Source organism: Nycticebus coucang, chromosome 12 (assembly GCF_027406575.1).
Source record: "Nycticebus coucang isolate mNycCou1 chromosome 12, mNycCou1.pri, whole genome shotgun sequence".
NCBI lineage: Eukaryota > Metazoa > Chordata > Mammalia > Primates > Lorisidae > Nycticebus > Nycticebus coucang.
Window position 1 is genome coordinate 100,724,490 of NC_069791.1, and position 19,377 is coordinate 100,743,866.

Consider the following 19,377-nt stretch of genomic DNA (forward strand, 5'->3'; position numbering starts at 1 on the left):
ATTTATTTATTTATTTATTTATTTATTTATTTTTGGCCAGGGATGGGTTTGAACCCGCCACCTCCGACATATGGGACCGGCGCCCTACTCCTTGAGCCACAGGCGCCGCCCCAGATTTTTTATTTTTTTTTTTTAAGAAGAACTTAGGTCAGAAATATCTTTTTTTTTTTTTTTTGAGACAGTGTCTCACTATGTTGCCCTCAGTAGAGTGTCATGGTGCCACAGCTCACAGCAACCTCCAAACTCTTAGGCTTAAGCGATTCTCTTGCCTCAGCCTCCTGAGTAGCTGGGAACTACAGGCGCCCACCACAAGGCCTGGCTATTTTTTGTTGCAATTGTCATTGCCATTTTAGCTGGCTGGGGCCGGGTTCAAACCTGCCACCCTCACTGGTATATGGGGCTGGCACCCTACCCACTGAGCCACAGGTACCACCCAGGTCATAAATATCTTAATGAAAACTCTAGACAAACAGGATAAGTAAATGTACTAAGAGTTGTAATGTGCAATATGCTAGCCGCAAGCCACATGTGGCTATTTACATTTACTTAAGTAAAATTTAAAACTTAGTTCCTGGCTCGGCACCTATAGCACAGTGGTTATGGCGCTGGCCACATACACCGAGGGTGGCAGGTTCGAGCCCAGCCCGAGCCAGCTAAACAACAATGGCAACTGCAACAACAACAACAACAAAAAAAAAAACAGCTCGGTGTTGTGGTGGGTGCCTGTGGTCCCAGCTACTTGGGAGGCTGAGGCAAGAGAATCACTTAAGCCCAAGAGCTTGAGGTTGCTGCGAGCTGTGACGCCACAGCACTCTACTGAGCAACATAGTGAGACTCTGTCTCAAAAACAAAAAACAAACAAACTTAGTTCGTAGGTGACGCTAAGTACTCAATCACCACATACGGTTTGTGGTCCCACACTGCACAGTGCAGAGACAACAGACCCACCATCACAGAAAAGACTACTGGACAGTGATGACCTGGAGATTACCACCAGAATACAGGCATCTCAAACAAAGGAAATGCCTAAACCCATTCTTTTAGTATTAAAGGAAAAAACAGTTTGCCCTTAAACCTTCAGAGACTCAGAAAGTCATCAGCAAAAATTGAAACATGGATTCTCTCTGAATAGTTCACAAAGATTTTTCAAGAGTTTAACTTGGGGAAGGTTATGCTCGTCAAACAAAAAATGATTTTTTTTAGCCAAGCGTGATGGCTCATACTTGTAATCCTAGCACTTTGGGAGGCCAAGGCCAGTGGATCACTTGAGCTTAGGAGTTTGAGACCAGCCTGAGCAAGAGTAAGACCCTTTCTTTACTAAAAATAGAAAAATTAACTAGGCATCATGGCAAGTGTCTGGGTATCTGTACTACCAGCTGCTTGGGAAGCTGAGGCAAGAGGATCTCTTGAGCCTAAGACTTTGAGGTCACTGTGAGCTATGATGACGACATGGCACTCTACCCAGAGTGACGTAGTGAGTCTCTGTCTAAAAAAAAAAATTCTTTCAGGACCAGCCCGAGGAAGCACAAAAAATAGAAAAAATTAGCCAGATGCTGTGATGGGCACCTATGGTCCCAGCTACTAGGGAAGATGAAACAGGAAGATCATTTTAGCCCAGGAATTTGAGGTTGTGGTGAGCTATGATGGCACCACTACACTCCAGCCCAGGCAAGACTAGTAGAGGAATAACCAAAACAACACAAAGAACCTATCAATATTTTATGTCTTTTTGTTATGTTCAATAAAGATTATTTACTAAATATATAAATAAAACTTAATGTCAAGATATTCACAAATTAGGAAAAAATTCTTTGTCCAACTTGGGATAATTTTTACTAGTAAAAAAACATAAATCACCATACCTAAATTATCTAGAATGGAAAAACAGTAACCTTCACTGAAAGAATTTCCTATTAAGAGTCTGTAGGAAGAGAAAATTCTCACAATACAGCACAGAGCTGAGTCTACTCCTTTTAAGATCAGTAGTAGCTGAACCAAAGAAGAAATGAAGCTTCACTAGTTTTTCTTTCAGCTAATCAACTGACTAAACTGCATCATGATCCCAAGGCCATCTTCTCCCCTAACTCTGTTTCCAAAAAAAAAAAAAAAAGCCCTATGTTTATAAATTACTCTGTATTCACTTTTCCCTAACTTCTAGCCTAAATCAAGCCCTTGCTTGTCCTCAAACAATAACTAGAAACACAGGTCCATTTAATTAGAGTTCAATTTTCCAATAAAGAACAGCTGAACTGCAAACACAAAAGTGAGTCAAACTGATTTTGTAAGATTTTCGAATTTTAGCTCTTAATTCATTCTTTTAACAAAGTGTTTCCTAAACGGCACTAGATCTGGTACCGGAAGCAAAGCAAGCCATGCAGCAGCTTCCCTTTTACTCAGCGAGAAGCTCTCAGACACCTACCTCTGGGTCAGGATTACTGGCCTGAGGTAGGTGATATCTACCCTGTTTCCCCGAAAATAAGACAGTGTCTTATTTTAAGGTGTGCTCCCAAAGATGTGCTAGGTCTTATTTTCGGAGGATGTCTTATTTTCAGGGAAACAGGGTAGTATATACCTATATAATCAAACAAAACAGCTGTGTGCCAGGAACCACAACAGACCAATATACTGAGCTAATCAATGAGCACAGAAATGGAGTACCATAGGGAAAAAAACAATCCCTTTTATTTTTTTAATTTTATTTTATTTTTGGAGACTGCAATCTTTTTAGGTTGCCCAGGAGGGAGAGCAGTGGTTATTCACAAGCACAATCACAACACACTGTGGCCTTGAACTCCTGCCTTAGCCTTCCAAGTAGCTGGGACCTTGCACTTGGCTAAAAATCCCTTTTGGAGGTAAAACACACACACACACACACTCTCCAACACACACACTCTCTCTCTCTCTCTCTCTCTCCCCCAAAGCTCAAATGTGAAGGTGGGATTCAGAGTCCACTCTGAGCTAAAGCTAGGGCTCCCTCCTCAGTACCACACTGCGGCCGCCCGTATAAAAAGCTCTGACATTTCCTTCAACTCTGAGTCATGGTTAGAAGGTTCTACTTTTAATCAGGTGACAAATACTCAAAATATTTTAATCCAAAGGAACTGGGTCAAGCTCTCATAGTCCATAGTTGTCAAAGCAAACCCTAATTATTTGATAGGTTTCTACAGCTTCTGAGTGTCACCGTTCAGTTTCTAAGCAAATACCAAAATCTGTTTATTTAAATGTCCTATACGGCTTCTCTACAAGTTATCAATATCATAAAGAATAACAGCATGTTTTTCTTCCTATCCTAACAATAAAGTTAAAACATGTATAGGTGGTACGGTTTTGGGGTTTTTTGGGTTTTTTTTTGAGACAGAGTCTCACTCCGGCACCCTGACTAGAGAGCTGGGGCATTATACCCTGTCTCCCCAAAAATGAGACATCCTCCGAAAATAAGACCTACTTACAGGAAAGATAAGACATCCCCTGAAAATAAGACCTAGAGCATCTTTGGAAGCACACCTTAAAATAAGACACTGTCTTATTTTCAGGGCAACAGGGTAGTTCACAGCAACCTCAAGTTCTTGAACTCAAGCAATCCTCTTGCCTCAGTTTTTCTATTTTTAGAAGAGACAGGCTCTCACTATTGCTTAGCCTGGACCCAAACTCCTGAGCTCAAGCAAACCACCTGCCTCAGCCTCCCAGCGTGCTAGGAGTACAGGCATGAGCCAGTGCATTCAGCCAGTGGTGCAGTTTTGATGTAAAAAATCCAAACTACTGGCCAGGCACAGTGGCTCACTAGGAGGCTGAGGCAGGAGAATTGCTTGAGCTCAGGAGTTTGAGACCAGTTTGAGCAAGAGCAAGATCCCATCTTAACTCAAAACAGAATAAACTAGCTGGGCGTGGTGGTGGGCACCTGTAGTCCCAACTACTTGGGAGGCTGAGGCAAGAGGATTGCTCAAGCCCAAGAGTTTGAAGTTGCTGTGAGCTATGATGACACCATGGTACTCTACCCAAGGGGACAGAGTGAAACACTGTCTTTAAAAAAAAAAAGAGGAGGCCAGGAACAATGGCTTATGTCTCTAATCCTAGCACTGTGGGAGGCCGAGGCAAGTGGATCTCTTTGAGCTCACTGGTTCGAGACCAGTTTGAGCAAGAGCAAGACCCGGGCCTCTAAAAATAGCCAGGCATTGTGCTGGATGCCTGTAGTCCCAGCTACTCGGGAGGCTGAGGCAAGAGAATCACTTAAGTCCAAGATTTGAGGTTGCCATGAGCTATGATGCCATGGTACTCTACCGAGAGTGAGAAAGTAAAACTCTTGTCTCAAGAAAAAAAAAAGAAAGAAAGAAAGAAAAAGAAATCCAAACTATTTGGCAAGGGAGCAAATTTTTTGAATTATAAAAAGAATATGCTTTACAAAAGAATTGTACAACCCCATTAAACAACTGATTTTCTCTGCTTATATTAATGGAATTGTTTAAATTCAGAAGTTTAATCTAACAACTTTAAGAAATGCCTACTGTATACAGTAAAGTAGAGGCATATTACAAACACTGGCAATTAAGAGATTTTCAAGGCGATCAAGGGTATCCATATAGGGGCAGAAGAGATCAAACTTTCCCACTTCGCAGATGATATGGTTGTATATCTGGAAAACACTAGAGATTCTACTACAAAACTCTTAGAAGTGATCAAGGAATACAGCAGCGTCTCAGGTTACAAAATCAACATTCATAAATCAGTAGCCTTTATATATACCAATAATAGTCAAGTTGAAAAAACAGTTAAGGACTCTATTCCATTCACAATAGTGCCAAAGAAGATGAAATATTTGGGAGTTTATCTAACAAAAGATGTGAAAGATCTCTATAAAGAGAACTATGAAACTCTAAGAAAAGAAATAGCTGAAAATGTTAACAAATGGAAAAACATACCAAGCTCATGGCTAGGAAGAATCAACATTGTTAAAATGTCCATATTACCCAAAGCAATATATAATTTTCATGCAATCTCTATTAAAGCTCCAATGTCATACTTTAAAGATCTTGAAAAAACAATACTTCGTTTTATATGGCATCAGAAAAAACCTCGAATAGCCAAGACATTACTCAGAAATAAAAACAAAGCAGGAGGAATCACACTACCATATCTCAGACTATACTACAAATCGATAGTGATCAAAACAGCATGGTACTGGCACAAAAACAGAGAAGTGGATGTCTAGAACAGAATAGAGAACCAAGAGATGAATCCAGCTACTTACTGTTATTTAATCTTTGACAAGCCAATTAAAAATATTCAGTGGGGAAAAGATTCCCTATTTAACAAATGGTGCTGGGTGAACTGGCTGGCAACCTGCAGAAGACTGAAACAGGACCCACACCTTTCACCATTAACTAAGATAGACTCTCACTGGATTAAAGATTTAAACTTAAGACATGAAACTATAAAAATACTAGAAGAGAATGCAGGGAAAACCCTTGAAGAAATTGGTCTCGGTGACTATTTTATAAGAAGGACCCCCCCGGGCAATTGAAGCAGCTTCAAAAATACACTATTGGGACCCAATCAAACTAAGAAGCTTCTGAACAGCCAAGAACACCGTAAGTAAAGCAAGCAAACAGCCCTCAGAATGGGAGAAGATAATTGCAGGTTATGTATCCGACAAAGGTTTAATAACCAGAATCCACAGAGAACTCAAACATATAAGCAAAAAAAGAACAAGTGATCCCATCGCAGGCTGGGCAAGGGATCTGAGGAGAAACTTCTCTGAAGAAGACAGGCGCGCGGCCTACAGACACATGAAAAAATGCTCATCATCTTTAAGCATCAGAGAAATGCAAATCAAAACTACTTTGAGATATCATCTAACTCCAGTAAGACTAGCCTATATCACAAAATCCCAAGACCAGAGATGTTGGCGTGGATGTGGAGAAAAGGGAACACTTCTACACTGCTGGTGAGAATGCAAATTAATACATTCCTTTTGGAAAGATATATGGAGAACACTTAGAGATCTAAAAATAGACCTGCCATTCAATCCTATAATTCCCCTATTAGGCATATACCCAGAAAACCAAAAAATCACATCATAACAAAGATCTTTGTACCAGAGTGTTTATTGCAGCCCTATTCATAATTGCTAAATCATGGAAAAAGCCCAAGTGCCCATTGATCCACAAATGGATTAATAAATTGTGGTTTATGTACACCATGGAATATTATGCAGCCTTAAAGAAAGATGGAGACTTTACCCCTTTCATGTTTACGTGGATGGAGCTGGAACATATTCTTCTTAGTAAAGTATCTCAAGAATGGAAGAAAAAGTATCCAATGTACTCAGCCCTACTATGAAACTAATTTATGGCTTTCACATGAAAGCTATAACCCAGTTATAATCTAAGAATAGGGGGAAGGGGGAAAGGAAAGGGAGGGAGGGGGGAGGGGGGCAGACGGAGGGGGATTGGTGGGCTTACACCTGTGGTGCATCTTTCAAGGGCATATGTGAAACTTAGTAAATGTGAAATGTAAATGTCTTAGCACAATAACTAAGTAAATGCCAGGAAGGTTATGCCAACCAGTGTGATGAAAATGTGTCAAACGGTCTATGAAACTAGTGTATGGTGCCCCATGACCACATTAATGTACACAGCTACGATGTAATTAAAAAAAAAAAAAGAGAGAGAGAGATTTTCAAACAGTAGCAGAAAAGACATCTAGAAATGGGAAAGGAAGGCCAGACTGAATCAGGTGGAATTATTTTCACCATTAGATTTTACTATTCTTAGCTATGGTTCAACTAAACATCCTTTTGATTAATGGAAATGAAACACGGGGGAAAATGCCACATGGGATGATAGTGAAATATTTCTTAAGGGTAAGTTTAAAAAAGAATTCAACTTTCAGACACAGATCTCAAAAATAGCCTTGCTTCCTAAGTTTAGAATCAGAAAAACACCCTAAAGGCAGTTTTTAAAAGACAGAGACAGTCCTTGTCTATACTTTCTAAGAACTCTTTAAAAAACAAAAAAAAGGAGGGGGGGTACCTCTCGTTCACTTCCATGCTTTTCACATACCCTCTACCTGTACCCTCATTGCTCAAATCTCTTCAAGTCAAAGATGTATTAGCACTAACCTTACCTTACCAGGGTGCCCCACAGGACCCTGAGTTTGACCCTACTGCAGCCCCCAGAGAAAGCTAAACATGCAAAAGCCCCCTGACAGATACTGATGCAATGGCTTATATTAGTATTAATACATCAATGACTCCCTGCAATGTGAGAATTGCTCTAAAGGCTAAGTTTAAACCTTAAGAATTGGGAAGCCTAGCATCCTTTCCCCAGTTAAAGCAGAAGCTATGGACAGCCACAGCAAACCTCATTGAGTCTTTCAGAAGTGGGATGGTATCCCAAGGAGGAATATGTCACGAGTAAAAGACCTCAGAGTGGGCGGAAGGGAACACTAGGCACATGTGCTGAAAACCAAAGGGCACAGCCAGGGATTTGAGAGCCTATGAGAGACTGCCTGAAGACAGCCAGAAGAAGACTGAGATGCAACCAACAGGCCTGTGATGACACCACAAGAAGCAATACTGTCACAGCCAGGGTTCTTCTCCCAGCAACCCAGAAGGCCTGGAAAACATGCTGGCTTCCCAGGGTGGCTCATCAGAAGAGCCCACTCAGCTACTCCTGGTAGCCCAAGGCTCCGCTCCCATCCCAGAACCTGCCTCAGTGCTGCCCTCAACTCAGGCACATAGGACATTCAGGAAACAGCAGGAGAAAAAGACGGAAGCCCTCTTTATTTATTTTTTTTGAGACAGAGTCTCACTATGTCACCCTCAGTAGAGTGCCGTGGCATCACAGCTCACAGCAACCTCAAACACTTGGACTTAAGCGATTCTCTTGCCTCAGCCTCCCAAATAGCTGGGACTACAGGTGTCTGCCATAACGTCTGGCTATTTTTTGATTGTAGCTGTTATTGTTATTTGGTGGGCTGGGCTGGATTCGAACCTGCCAGTATATGTGGCTGGCACCCTAGCCACTTAAGCTACAGGTGCCAAGCCCAAACCCCTCTTTAGACTGCCCTTCCTGACTCAGGTTTTTTCGCACTTGACTGCAATTTGTATTCTTTCCTCAAGTTTTTCCTCTAAGTCTTAATCTCCTCAAAGGTGTCCCTCAAAATCCTTTGTACACTGCTATTCCTTATCGGATACCTCAAAGTGAATTATAACATACATGGTAAAGAAACAGAATCACATATTTGTTTGCTTCTTAAACAGTCCATGGACTATGCTTCAAAACTATCAAGAATATCAGGATTCATGATACCACTCACATTTTTGTTAATTTTAAAATTTCATGCCCAATCATGTACCTATTTTTAAAAATACAATAGAAAATGGAGGCAGAATCAATGGTATTGATTACAGAATTCCCTATCTATCTGCTGAAAGGCTACACTACAACAGATGTGCCCACACATGGGCTTCTGTAGATATGAGCACATAGCTTATTGTCCCTTCCAGAACTACTGAGAAACAGGTCTCAGCTCAATGAGATGAGTACTCTTTAAGCCCCACAACTACAAGACACACTACTTTCTCTCTCTGGTGACTTCAAGTGCCAGGTCCTGTTCACTGACTTTTACTCCAGATCAGGCACTTCCACACCCCAGCACAGGCCACTCCCATCACTATCCCCAGAGACAGAGAAAGGAACATTATCCCTACCTCACAGATGAGGACACAGAAAGGGATCTGATATAATGAATGCAACCAGCCCCAAACACCCTCTGGCCCCAGCAATCACTGGCTGCCGGGTGAGAGCACATGCACACACATGGAGCTCAGGGTCAGGGGGAAAAAAAGAACAGACCAAAAACTGGTGGCAATCAGCTTAAAAGTAAAATCATACAACGTTAAATATGAGAACTTTGAAGGATGAAGACTGCATACTCTTAGTCGGGCGTTGTGGCAGGCATCTGTAGTCCCTGTTACTCAGGACGCTGAGGCAAGAGGAGCGCCTAAGCCCAGGAGTTGGAGGTTGCAGTGAACTCTGACGCCACAGCACTCTACTGAAGGCGATAAAGTGAGACTCTGTCTCTAAAAAAAAAGAAAAAAAAAAAGACTGCATATTCTTTTACCCATTCCCTCAAACATTTCCCGAGGGCCTACTCTGCATCAGGTGCTACCCAGAGCAGGGGAGAAAGCTGTGGAAAAGTTCTCCAAGTCTTCTTCAGCTGCTACTACCTTCTGGTTCCCCAGAAAGGAGGGACACTGAGAGCCTGAGGTAACTAACAGGGATGAGAAATGCCACCTGGGCCACTGGGGTAAGCAAAGATTAAGATGGCAAAAGGACAAAGAAAACCTTAGAGGTGACCTGGCTTTCTGCTAAACTCGTCTGATTTTAAGTAACAAAAGTACATAAAACTATTAAAGAGGAACAAAAAAGACAGAGAAAGACTCCTAATAAGCTTCAAAGTACTCAGAGAGTCTCATGCCACTCAGAAAACCCATGCAGCTTCCATGAAGCCTCCACGGGCAGGCCCAGAATGGTGCTCTGAGAAGCCCCACACTATATCAGGCTCACCAATTGCAGCCCCCAGGCCAAATGCCCGAATCTAAAGTTTTCCTGGAACACAGCCATGCCCACCTGTTTGCATGTTGTCTATGGATGGCCACTTTCTGCTAGCACAGCCAGCTTTGAGTAGTTGCAACAAGAGACCATAAGACCCACAAAGCCATATATATGTACTCTCTGGCCCTTTGCAGAAAAAACGTTGCAGACCCATGTATTTATTACTTTAAAAAGGGTTCTAGGGTCAATTAGGCTTAGGAATGTTAAGAGCTAGTCTTCTAAGACTCACAATGCCATCACCACCCTAAAGGTCTGAGAAAGCCTGCAGTTAGAGTGCAGAATCTCTTTTGAGAAACTCTAAGGTTACCCACTACTTTTGAGTAAGATAAAGAGGTGGTGCCCTCACTTATGTGACCCCAAACTAACCTCATCTTTAAAAACTCATAATAAGGTACATTTTGTCTTATGGTAAGATATGGTTTGGCAAAATCATTTTTTAAAACTATTTTGTTTTCAAACCCATTAAGTAAAAATACAAAGCCAGCATTTACGGAGCCCCAAGTAATCACGTATTTTGTCACATGATTACAATGCACAACTTAGAAACTATAAAAACACAGCCTAACAACCTAAGCATCCACTTCCAACTGTAGGATTAAGCCTTGGTCCCCTTGTAAGTCATTTTCAATTATGTTTAAGATTTACAGGTTCAAATCTGAATGTTATACAGGAGTTATTCTACATCTTTCAACTGACTGCGAAGGCACCCCCTTAGTTGTGACTCATACTCACCCACCTTCATCCCAAAACTTCAGATGGAGCCACCATTTTCCCCACCACACACAGTTATTCAAAAGTCCCTACTTTTACAAGTAACAGCAAGACAATGTCATGAAAAGCCCTAGCCCTAGCCGTCTCTATAAAAACTTCTATTGCTAGTTACCTAGAACTTAGTGATGAAGTAAGATAACTTGACATCCCTGGAGGTAAACAGGAATGTGAGCCCACACATTCTGAAGATAACACCAGAACCAGGGGATAAAGGGGGAGCCAGGACCAGGCTAAGGTAGGAAGAACACACCCCTGGTTTCTCACCACCATTAGGTGGTTACAAACTTTCCCCCTGGGGATTCAATTCACTAGCTGGAATGATGCCACTGAAACTTGTTAAGCATGGCAGGCTCCTGAGTTCCCCATTCAAGAAATTCAATGTTTACAGATGTAGATTTACAAAATGAATATATACAACTATAATATTTACTTTAACAATCTAGGTTGGTATTAGTTTTGACCCCTGATGTTACTCTTTCAAGTCTGGTTCCTCACCTTGAAAATGGCAATAGTATCTTCTCTTCCTACCTCACAGGATGTTGTGAGGATCAAACTGAGATGATGGGGAGAAAAGCACTGTGATATGTAAAGTGCTGCACATACACATTTGGTTGTAAAAGATATTTTGGCTGGCAAAAGTATTCACAAGCTTTCTTTAAATACACTTCTCTATTGCATTTAAAGGGATTCATGCTATAAAATGTAATCACAACTGCTTAGGACCACTTCTACAGCATACAATGAAACATACCTATGTTCAGAATGCAGTGTTTAAAAACTTTTATAAATAATCTGTTATGTACAAATGTTGCCATAATAAAGCTAATTGAAAAAAAAAAATCTTCTGCTTGCCTGGGTATTTATTTCTCCTATACTGTTAAACTGTGAATCTCTGCTGTTGAAATAAAATAATACACTGTTTTAATTTGGGCATATTAAAATTATTTTGGACATATTAAAGAAGTTTCCAAAACATACAACTAACTATATACTTGTAACACAAAGTCCCCACTTCTTACAAAGGATGCCAAGTAAAGGAAGACTACAGCTGTGACAAAATGTTTTAAGCCTTCAACATAAAACAAGAAAATGCTACTTCATCAACAACTGATACCATCAAATCTGTGCCGCTCTAGAGCTGCTGTTTTAGCAGAGTGAAAAGTACTGTTTCTCCTTCTTCCTCTCCTTACCCTGCTTTGGGGCACAGTCCCTATTTCTGCATATTCTTCCCAGCCTTCAGCAACTTCAATTTGTCATTAGTAGCAATGACATTTATCACTCCACTCAAGACCTGCCTGAACTTATTGGGCATACACCAAAGCTCTCTTTGATGGACTGGAAACACTCTGCAGGGAGCACCCTGGCTAATAAACTCCCTGATATCAGTGACATTCTTCTCTAAGTTCACTGCCACTCCCCACAGACCCATCTAAGTAATACTGATGGTCCCACAGGCCAGTCTACAAAGACACACACTATAATAGTGGCAATCCAAGTTGCTATTTCTCAGGCTACTAAAGCCATCTACACCACTTCTTCCTCCTTTTCCCAACCCCTCAGTTCTTCTCAGGCACAGAGGTCCCCTCCCTCAAATCACATACTCAGGGTAGACACCTTGCTCCACCTGGCCCACTTTTCTCCTGGGAGCCTCAGAAACACTTCTCCCTACTAAAATAGAGTTGATTCTCTCAAGAATGTTAATCTCAGGTCTCTCTGTCCCATCTAACCAAACGCCTTTACTCTTTTGAATGTATTTAATGTAAATACTTTAGTCATTTATTTGCTTGATACACACCTTTAAAATCTCTATTTCATTACTCAGTATCTTGGACTAGCAGTTACTCCAGACAAAGTTGTTCCTTGTTTAATGTGCTTGACAATGATCCCTTCCATGGTCCCCCACACTGATAGGCCTTTTCACAATAATGTGATAGTGCTAAATGTGTAACCAAGGACCCAATTACGTATGACTTTATTCTTTAGATTACTTAAATCTGAGCCATTACAAAATGATTTTTTATCCCATGTTTGGACAAGTAAAAGAGTCTCTGTACCTGATAATGGTTAAAATTGGGAAACAAGTGGTTATAAGTGTGAAAAATCCTTTCTGATAAGCTTTGTTACAATTAACAGAACAGTAAATATCTAACCATCCAATAACAGAAATTACCCCCAAACAGGCCTTTCTGTGGGCTTCATCTTGGAAACAGCTAGACATATGTAGCAGGACAAACCTTTTTGGCTTGTATTACTAACTTGTCTCACCTTTTAAGACAAAACCTACAATAATTTCATTCAACAATAGCCAAGCTGCAACACCATTCAAGTTATCAGTTTCAGAGGACAAGTGTCAAGCTGAACTTGCATAGTATGATCTACTCTCATACATGGCAAGATTAACAAAGCAATGGAGACTTCTGCAGCAGAAGGCCCTTTAAGCTATTGTTGTTTCCAAATTTCTCACTTCAAAATGTTAATTTTATAAAATTAATGTCAAACCCAACTTTTTGTATGTTAAAAAGAAAAGCATTAAGAAAAGACAAGAATTATTAGTAACTTTTACAAACCATGAGACTTATTTACTCCTCCCCACTGTTTAACAAATTTTAGCTAGACAAGAATCTTACTGACTCTTTAGTTTCTCTCACTTCTACATAAGTTAATACTGTATTAAATTAAGTGCTACTTTTCATAACTGGATTTCAGGAATTGTATTCAAACTGAAGCCACAAAATTCAAGTTTTATTTCAATAGCAGAAATAGATCTTGAATGCACCAGTGGTCCATCACGGAAATATTTCCGCAAGTTGCACAGCTTTGTCTAAGGCAAATCTAAAAGCAGCAATGTTAATTCAATGTGGACCCATTCATTAAAACATTTTCAAATGCTGCTACTCCAAAACTGTACTAGACAAATGCAAGCTGCGCTAGCGACCTAATTGTTCCCAGCAGCACACAAGTTTTTTCTGCAAAGGAGATCTCTGAAAGAGGAAATAACAACAAGCTCCTGTTACCCTGAACCAGCCCAGGAAAAAGTACTGAATGAATAGAAACGTAAAATACTTCTCTTAGTCACCTAATATGAGCACCTGAGAAAGTTCCCAGGGATACTGCTAAACGGAAAAAAAAAAAAAAAAAAAAAACATGCTGTATTTTTTTGAAAAATTGGAATTCCTACATCCCTTGACATAATTTTTTGTGCACTATAAAAGCAACACAAGCTCAAATGGATTCGGTATGTATTTAAAATGTATTTTAAAATCTACTTTTAATTTTCTTTTAAAGTTATACATGTAAATGAGACACATCACAGAAACTTTGATGACATCTTGCTAACTAAGTTTGGGATTCTGAAAAATGGAATGACTAGCTGACCAAAAAGAAAAAGTTTTCAAAATAACTTCTAAGCATCTTTCCAAGGAACACATTCTCGGAAACTTCAGTCTTAACTCACAAGCTGTAAGCGTCCTCCAATTGTGGCGCTGTGAATGGAGTGCTAATCCTGAAACACACCGCGTTACCTTTCGCCGCATCTTTCCCTACCCTTAATTAAGGGGTCCCTCCGCTGTCATTCCTCTGGACAAACACGCTCGTTGAGCCGACATACGGCAGCAGATGGATGCGTAGGGCACTACCAAACAAAATCTACACGCTCTGCTTTACTTTTCCTAGTCTGGGAGTGCCATTCGGCTTCCACGCGAGGAGGACTACTAAACTCCGGAGGCCAGTGCACCCAAGCATGTGCTGCCCCTCTCGGGCCCAGTGACAGTCTTGCGACAAACTTCCAGCCCTCCGGCGGCGATCGAGGCGGAGGGGCTGTAGGGCCTGCTCCTCACACCCGCTCCCGAGCTCCGGTCTCGGCGACCGCGACCCCTAGACGCCCGAGTACTCCCCGCTGGGGGGACAGACAGCGAGTCCGTGGACCCCTCCTCACCTGTGCTGTCATTCGCCGAGAAGCCGGGCGAGCTGAGTTTGGCTCGTTTGGGGTTGGGCGGTCCGTCCAGCAAGTTCTCGGCCATTTTCACCTGCTCGCGAAAACAGCCCCGAGCGCGGGCGGCGGGACTGGCGAGGGCCCGGGCGGGGGTCGGGGGCCCGGCCCGCTGCTAGGCAGAGCAGCGAGCGCGGGCCGCGAGCGGGCGGGCGCCGAGGGAGAGGGAAGGCGCAGGCCGGGTGGGGGAGGCGGCGGCCAAATCTCAGCCACAGCAACAGCGCCCCGCAGCGCTCACCGCCCGCCCCCAGCCGCCGCCGCCGCCGCCGCCGCCGGCCGCGGCCCCCTCATCCCCTGCCCGCCTCCCGAGCACGACACTCCGCGGCGGGGGCGCCCCGGCGGCCCGGCAGCACCCCCGGGCCCGGCTGGCAGCGACGGCGCCCGGCCGGGCGGCTCAGGCAGTCCCCGGGAACATGGTGCCGCCGCCGCCGCCGCCTCGTTCCCCCCCCGCGTCCCACTTAATGAATTCGCTCGCGGCCCGACGACGAGAGGGCTCCGGGCTCTGCTCCCCGCCCGCGGCCCGTCGCCGCCGCCGCCGTGAGGAAAGACAATGCTCCGAGCGGGGTCGCCGCCACCGCCGCCGCGGCCCCCCCACCCCCCGTTCCGCCGCCGCCGCCGCCGCCGCCGCCGCCGCCGCCGCTGCCGCCGCCGCCGGGCTCCGGGAGGCCGAGCCGAGAGGCGAGCGGGGCCGCTGGGGCGGGCGCCGAGGGCCGGGCGGAGCGGGCCGGCCGGGCGGAGCGGGGTGCGCGGGCGGTTGTGGGGCCCGGGACCGGAGGGGCCGAGTAGATCGCGCTCGAAGCCCCGGTCGGGTCCGCGACAAGATGGCGGCTGTTGATTCCTCAATTAAAAAAAAAAGAAAGTTTTTTTTCTTCTCTTTCCAGAGCCTGAACGGGGAGGGGGAGGGGGCGGGGCACGCTACTGCGTCACCCCCCCGCGGCGTCACCACGCACGGCCCCCGCCCCGCCCCCTCCACCTGCGCCGGCCGCGGCGGAAAGAGCCGAGCGCGCTCGGGCGGAAGGGCTGAAGGCACGGCCGGCGTTAGTCCGGCGGCGGGAGCGGTTGCCGGCCTGGTCTGCCCAGTGTCACGGCGGGGAGCTGAGCCGCCACTTTTGTTTTTGACAGATACCCGGCAGCGAGGGCCGGGGCTCCGGGGCCCACCGTACTCCAGGAGCTGCGTACTGGCCTCGGGCTGGGTCCTGAGGTGCCGAGTAGGCGCCGGCCCGGGGCCCGCCGGTACGCTTGGGACATTTCTGCCCCCTGATAGTTCCTCGCGACCCTCCCCCGCGACGTTGGGCAGGGACGGCCGTGGCGACCCGGGGAGCGCCGCCACCCTTTCTCCGCGTGCTAGTGATTTGGAATGGCCTCTGGTGGTTACAGACTGCCCTTGGGTTCGCGGACTAACGTGTACATCTTGGGAAACTGAGGCAGGAGAGGTAGTACAACTTCCCCAAAGTCCTTGAGGCGGGAAGTGGCGGAGTGGGGACCCGATCCCCGCCCCCTATGAGGCTATGAGGGAGAAATGGGGCTGCCAAGCTCCTGTTCCCAAAGAAGAAGCGACAGGTCCCCAGGTGCTACACCTTCCCCTGCAAGAAGAAAGACGTGGGGCTGACAAGGCCCCCTGCATTGGGGTTAGTGTCTAGCCGTCCCAGGAGCGCTCCCGCTTCCTCCCCCCACCCTCCGACCACCACCTGGCACCTCGCAGATGCCCCAGACAGTTATGGGGTACTTTGGAGAACAGTGCACGTGACCACTGCCCGCAGGACGCTTCCACACAAACCTAAGGTGATCCTGTCTCAACTCGTTACTTGACCTTCAAAACTTGCTCCGCTCTTAAAGGTTATCACCAGCAGCCCTGTTTCCTAAGCCAGAAACCTGTGAGTCAGCGCGACTCCTCCCTCTCCATCCACGACATGACCGGTCTCCCTGTGCCCACGTCTTTACCTGGGGAAGCCGCTCCACCTCTCCTCCCTATCCCACCGCCCTAGCGGCGTCCCGCATCGTCCAGGTGGCTACGGTGGGCAACTTCTCTTTTAAGAGTTCTTTGCCTACCGCGTTTCTGTCTACATAGCACCGAAGTTAACTTCTTGAAAAAAAGTGGGGGGGGGGGAGGGGAGAAAAAAATTATATAAAACAAATAACTCCTATACATAGAAATAGCATTGCATATATAGTTTGTTTTTTAAAACAAAACATACAGGCCAGGCATGGTGGCTCACACCTGTAATCCTACCACTCTGGAAGGCCAAGGAGCGTGGAATGCCCTAAGTTCACAGGTTCCAGATCATCCTGAGCAAGAGCGAGACCTCTTCTCTAAAAATAGCCAGGCCTCGGGCTTTGTGGTGAATGCCTGTAGCCTCAGCTACTTGGGAGGCTGAGGCAAGAGAATCGTTTGAGTCCAAAGTTGGAGGTTTCTGTGAGCTATGACACCACGGCACTCTTATGAGGGTGACAAACTGAGACTGTCTCAAAAAATATAATAAAACAAAACATCTGAGTCTGTTAAAAACTTATCTGTATATATAGTGATTGAGTGTCAAGATTGAGTGATCTTTCTACTTTTTTCTCTTTATACTGTTCAAAACCTCATACTGCCTCCACCCTCCCATCTGTCTCTTCCACTGTCCATCACTCACTTCACCATCACCATCCCACACCCACTCAGCCACCAGGAAGTTCTCATCACTCAGGCCTTTTTATACTTTTGCAAATGCTGTTCTCTATACTGAGGACATACTTGCTTCGGCATACTCTTAACTCATCCCCCAAGACAAGTGTCACATACTCCTGGAAACCCTCCTAGCCCAATTCATGGCTTCTGCATTGCCTCTGGGGAATGCCAGAGTGAGAGGACACAAAACACACCATCTCTTTTTTTACTCCATTTGTTCATGTTAGTACTCATTCATCACGTATCTCTTGAGATTCTCCTGAGAGCATTGCCACTATGCTAATTCTCTGAGCAAAGCATAAAGAAATCCCAGTATATACAAGGAATTAGTTTAGCAAACCCTGGAGATCATGAACAGAGATATACAAGAAGTCAATCTGCCCAGGAAAGGCAAGAAGTATATCAAGTCACAGAGTGACACAGGGCAACAGCACCTTCTATCCGGATGTGCCTCTGGGGGGCCAACTCACCATGCTCTCTGAGCTCCTTGAGGGTTCTGTGGGCTCCATGTTTTAGTCATGGCACAGTGCCCTGCAAGAAGTAGGTTGTAGAATTTGATGAATGAATGATGAACAGTATCAGATCCCCTGGGTCCTAGAGGCCTCCAGTCCACTGAGAAAGGCGGGTCCCTGCCTGAAGCAGCTCCAGGCCACTGCCTGGTAGAGTGAACAAGATATCTAGCTTCTGTAGGTCTTAGCCAGGTCCTGCCTTGAGGTACTGGAGATACCAGGCAGCTATGGAGAGCCCTTGGGAAATGCTTTACACAGTGGTGTGCACATGTGCTCAAGCCATTCCCTCACTGGTAGGCAACTATGGTGCAGATTCCTACTCCATTTTACAGAGGAGGGAACCCAGTTCCAATGACTAAGAAACAAATGATCTGGACATGGCAGGAAACACAGCTCTTCAGATTCCAGACCCCCCACCCCCCACCCCCCCCTCTTCCTGCCTCTGCTCTAAACCCTAAACCATACATGCTGTGCAGTTCCTTCTTCTGTCTCATTGTTCTCACTCGTATCATTTTGATTAGGTCCTCCTGTGCTTCCCAATACCTGTTTTTTCTTTCCTTTCTATTTCTTCCCCCTTCAGCCTGACTCTCATCAAAGACCCCTTGAGCTCAGATGTTGACAGGAAAATAGCAAGGAGGAAAGTGGTTCATGTCCGCACACCCTCAGCCTAGGGTCATGGCTGCCCACAGAGTGCCTTAGGTACGCCAGGCCACTTTGCCACACCTCCCACAATGCTGGAAAGAAAAAACATCCTCATTTCACATAGGAGGAAATAAGGCCCAGAGCAGGACAAGTCACCCAGCCGCTAAGGGGTATCCACAGAATTCCCATTTACAGAATTGCTTAGGGCTGAGAGTGAGGTGGGAGCAAGTCAGGAAACATTCCTTTGAATCCATCAACTGAGGAAGTGGCAAACCACGTCTGTTTACACGATGGAACATTATTCAGCCACAAGAAGAAATGAAGCACTGACACATGCTACAACATGGATGAACTCTCAATCATTGTACTAAGTGAAAGAACCCAGACTCAAAAGGCCTCCTATTAGTGCACATGATTTCATTTATTCAAAATGTCCAGAACAGGCAAAGCCATAAGACAAAAGCAGATCAGTGGTTGTGGAGCTGGCAGGTGGAGAGCAGCGGGTGACAGCCAAAGGAGATGGGGTGGCGAAGCTGTCCTAAACTGCTTGTGGTGATGGTTGCAGAACTCTGTGAATATACTTTTTTTTTCTTTTTTGAGACAGAGTCTCACTCTGTCGCCCTGAGTAGAGTGCTATGAAATCGTAGCTCACAGCAACTTCAAACTCCTGGGCTCAAGAGACCCTCTTGCCTCAGCCTCCTGAAGAGCTGGTACTATAGGCACCCAAGACTATGCCCGCTAGTTTTTCTATTTTTAGTAGAGACAGTGTCTGGTTCTTACTCAGGCTGATCTTGAACTCCTAAGCTCAAAAGAGCCACCTGTCTTAGCCTCCCAGAGTGCTACGATTACAGGCGTGAGTTACTGCGCCAGGCCAGTGAATATACTAAAAACCATTTAATCTGCACTTTATTTTTATTTTATTTTATTGTTTGAGACAGAGTTTCACTTTGTCACCTTCGGTTGGTGCTGTGATATCATAGCTCACAGCACTCTCCAACTCTTGGTCTCAAGTGATTCTCTTGCTTCAGTCTCCCAAGTAGCTGGGACTACAGGCGCCTGCCACAATGCAGGGCTATTTTTAGAGACAAGGTATTGCTCTGGCTCAGGCCAGTCTCAAACCTGTGAGCTCAGGCAATCCACCCGCCTCTGCCTCCTCCTAGAGTGATAGGATTACAGATGTGA

The 19,377-nt window shown here is 45.0% G+C and overlaps 2 protein-coding genes across 3 annotated transcripts in view; one reads left to right on the forward strand and one right to left on the reverse strand.

Moving 5' to 3' along the window:
- The window catches only part of CREBBP (CREB binding protein), a 156,096-nt gene extending 140,867 nt beyond the window's left edge, over positions 1-15,229 (reverse strand). The window contains exon 1 of one of the 2 annotated variants that reach the window (XM_053554722.1): positions 14,323-15,229. In XM_053554722.1, coding sequence (XP_053410697.1) covers positions 14,323-14,407 — 85 coding nt within the window. In that variant the 5' untranslated portion in view covers positions 14,408-15,229. The remainder of the gene's footprint in view (positions 1-14,322) is intronic. The other variant, XM_053554723.1, reaches the window with a different exon arrangement.
- Positions 14,790-16,784, forward strand: LOC128561001 (collagen alpha-1(I) chain-like). Its single transcript, XM_053554725.1, has 2 exons — positions 14,790-16,390; positions 16,574-16,784. Exon 1 carries the CDS (start codon positions 14,790-14,792, stop codon positions 15,834-15,836), a length of 1,047 nt encoding a protein of 348 aa, XP_053410700.1. The 3' UTR covers positions 15,837-16,390; positions 16,574-16,784.
- Positions 16,785-19,377: the final 2,593 nt, after the last annotated feature.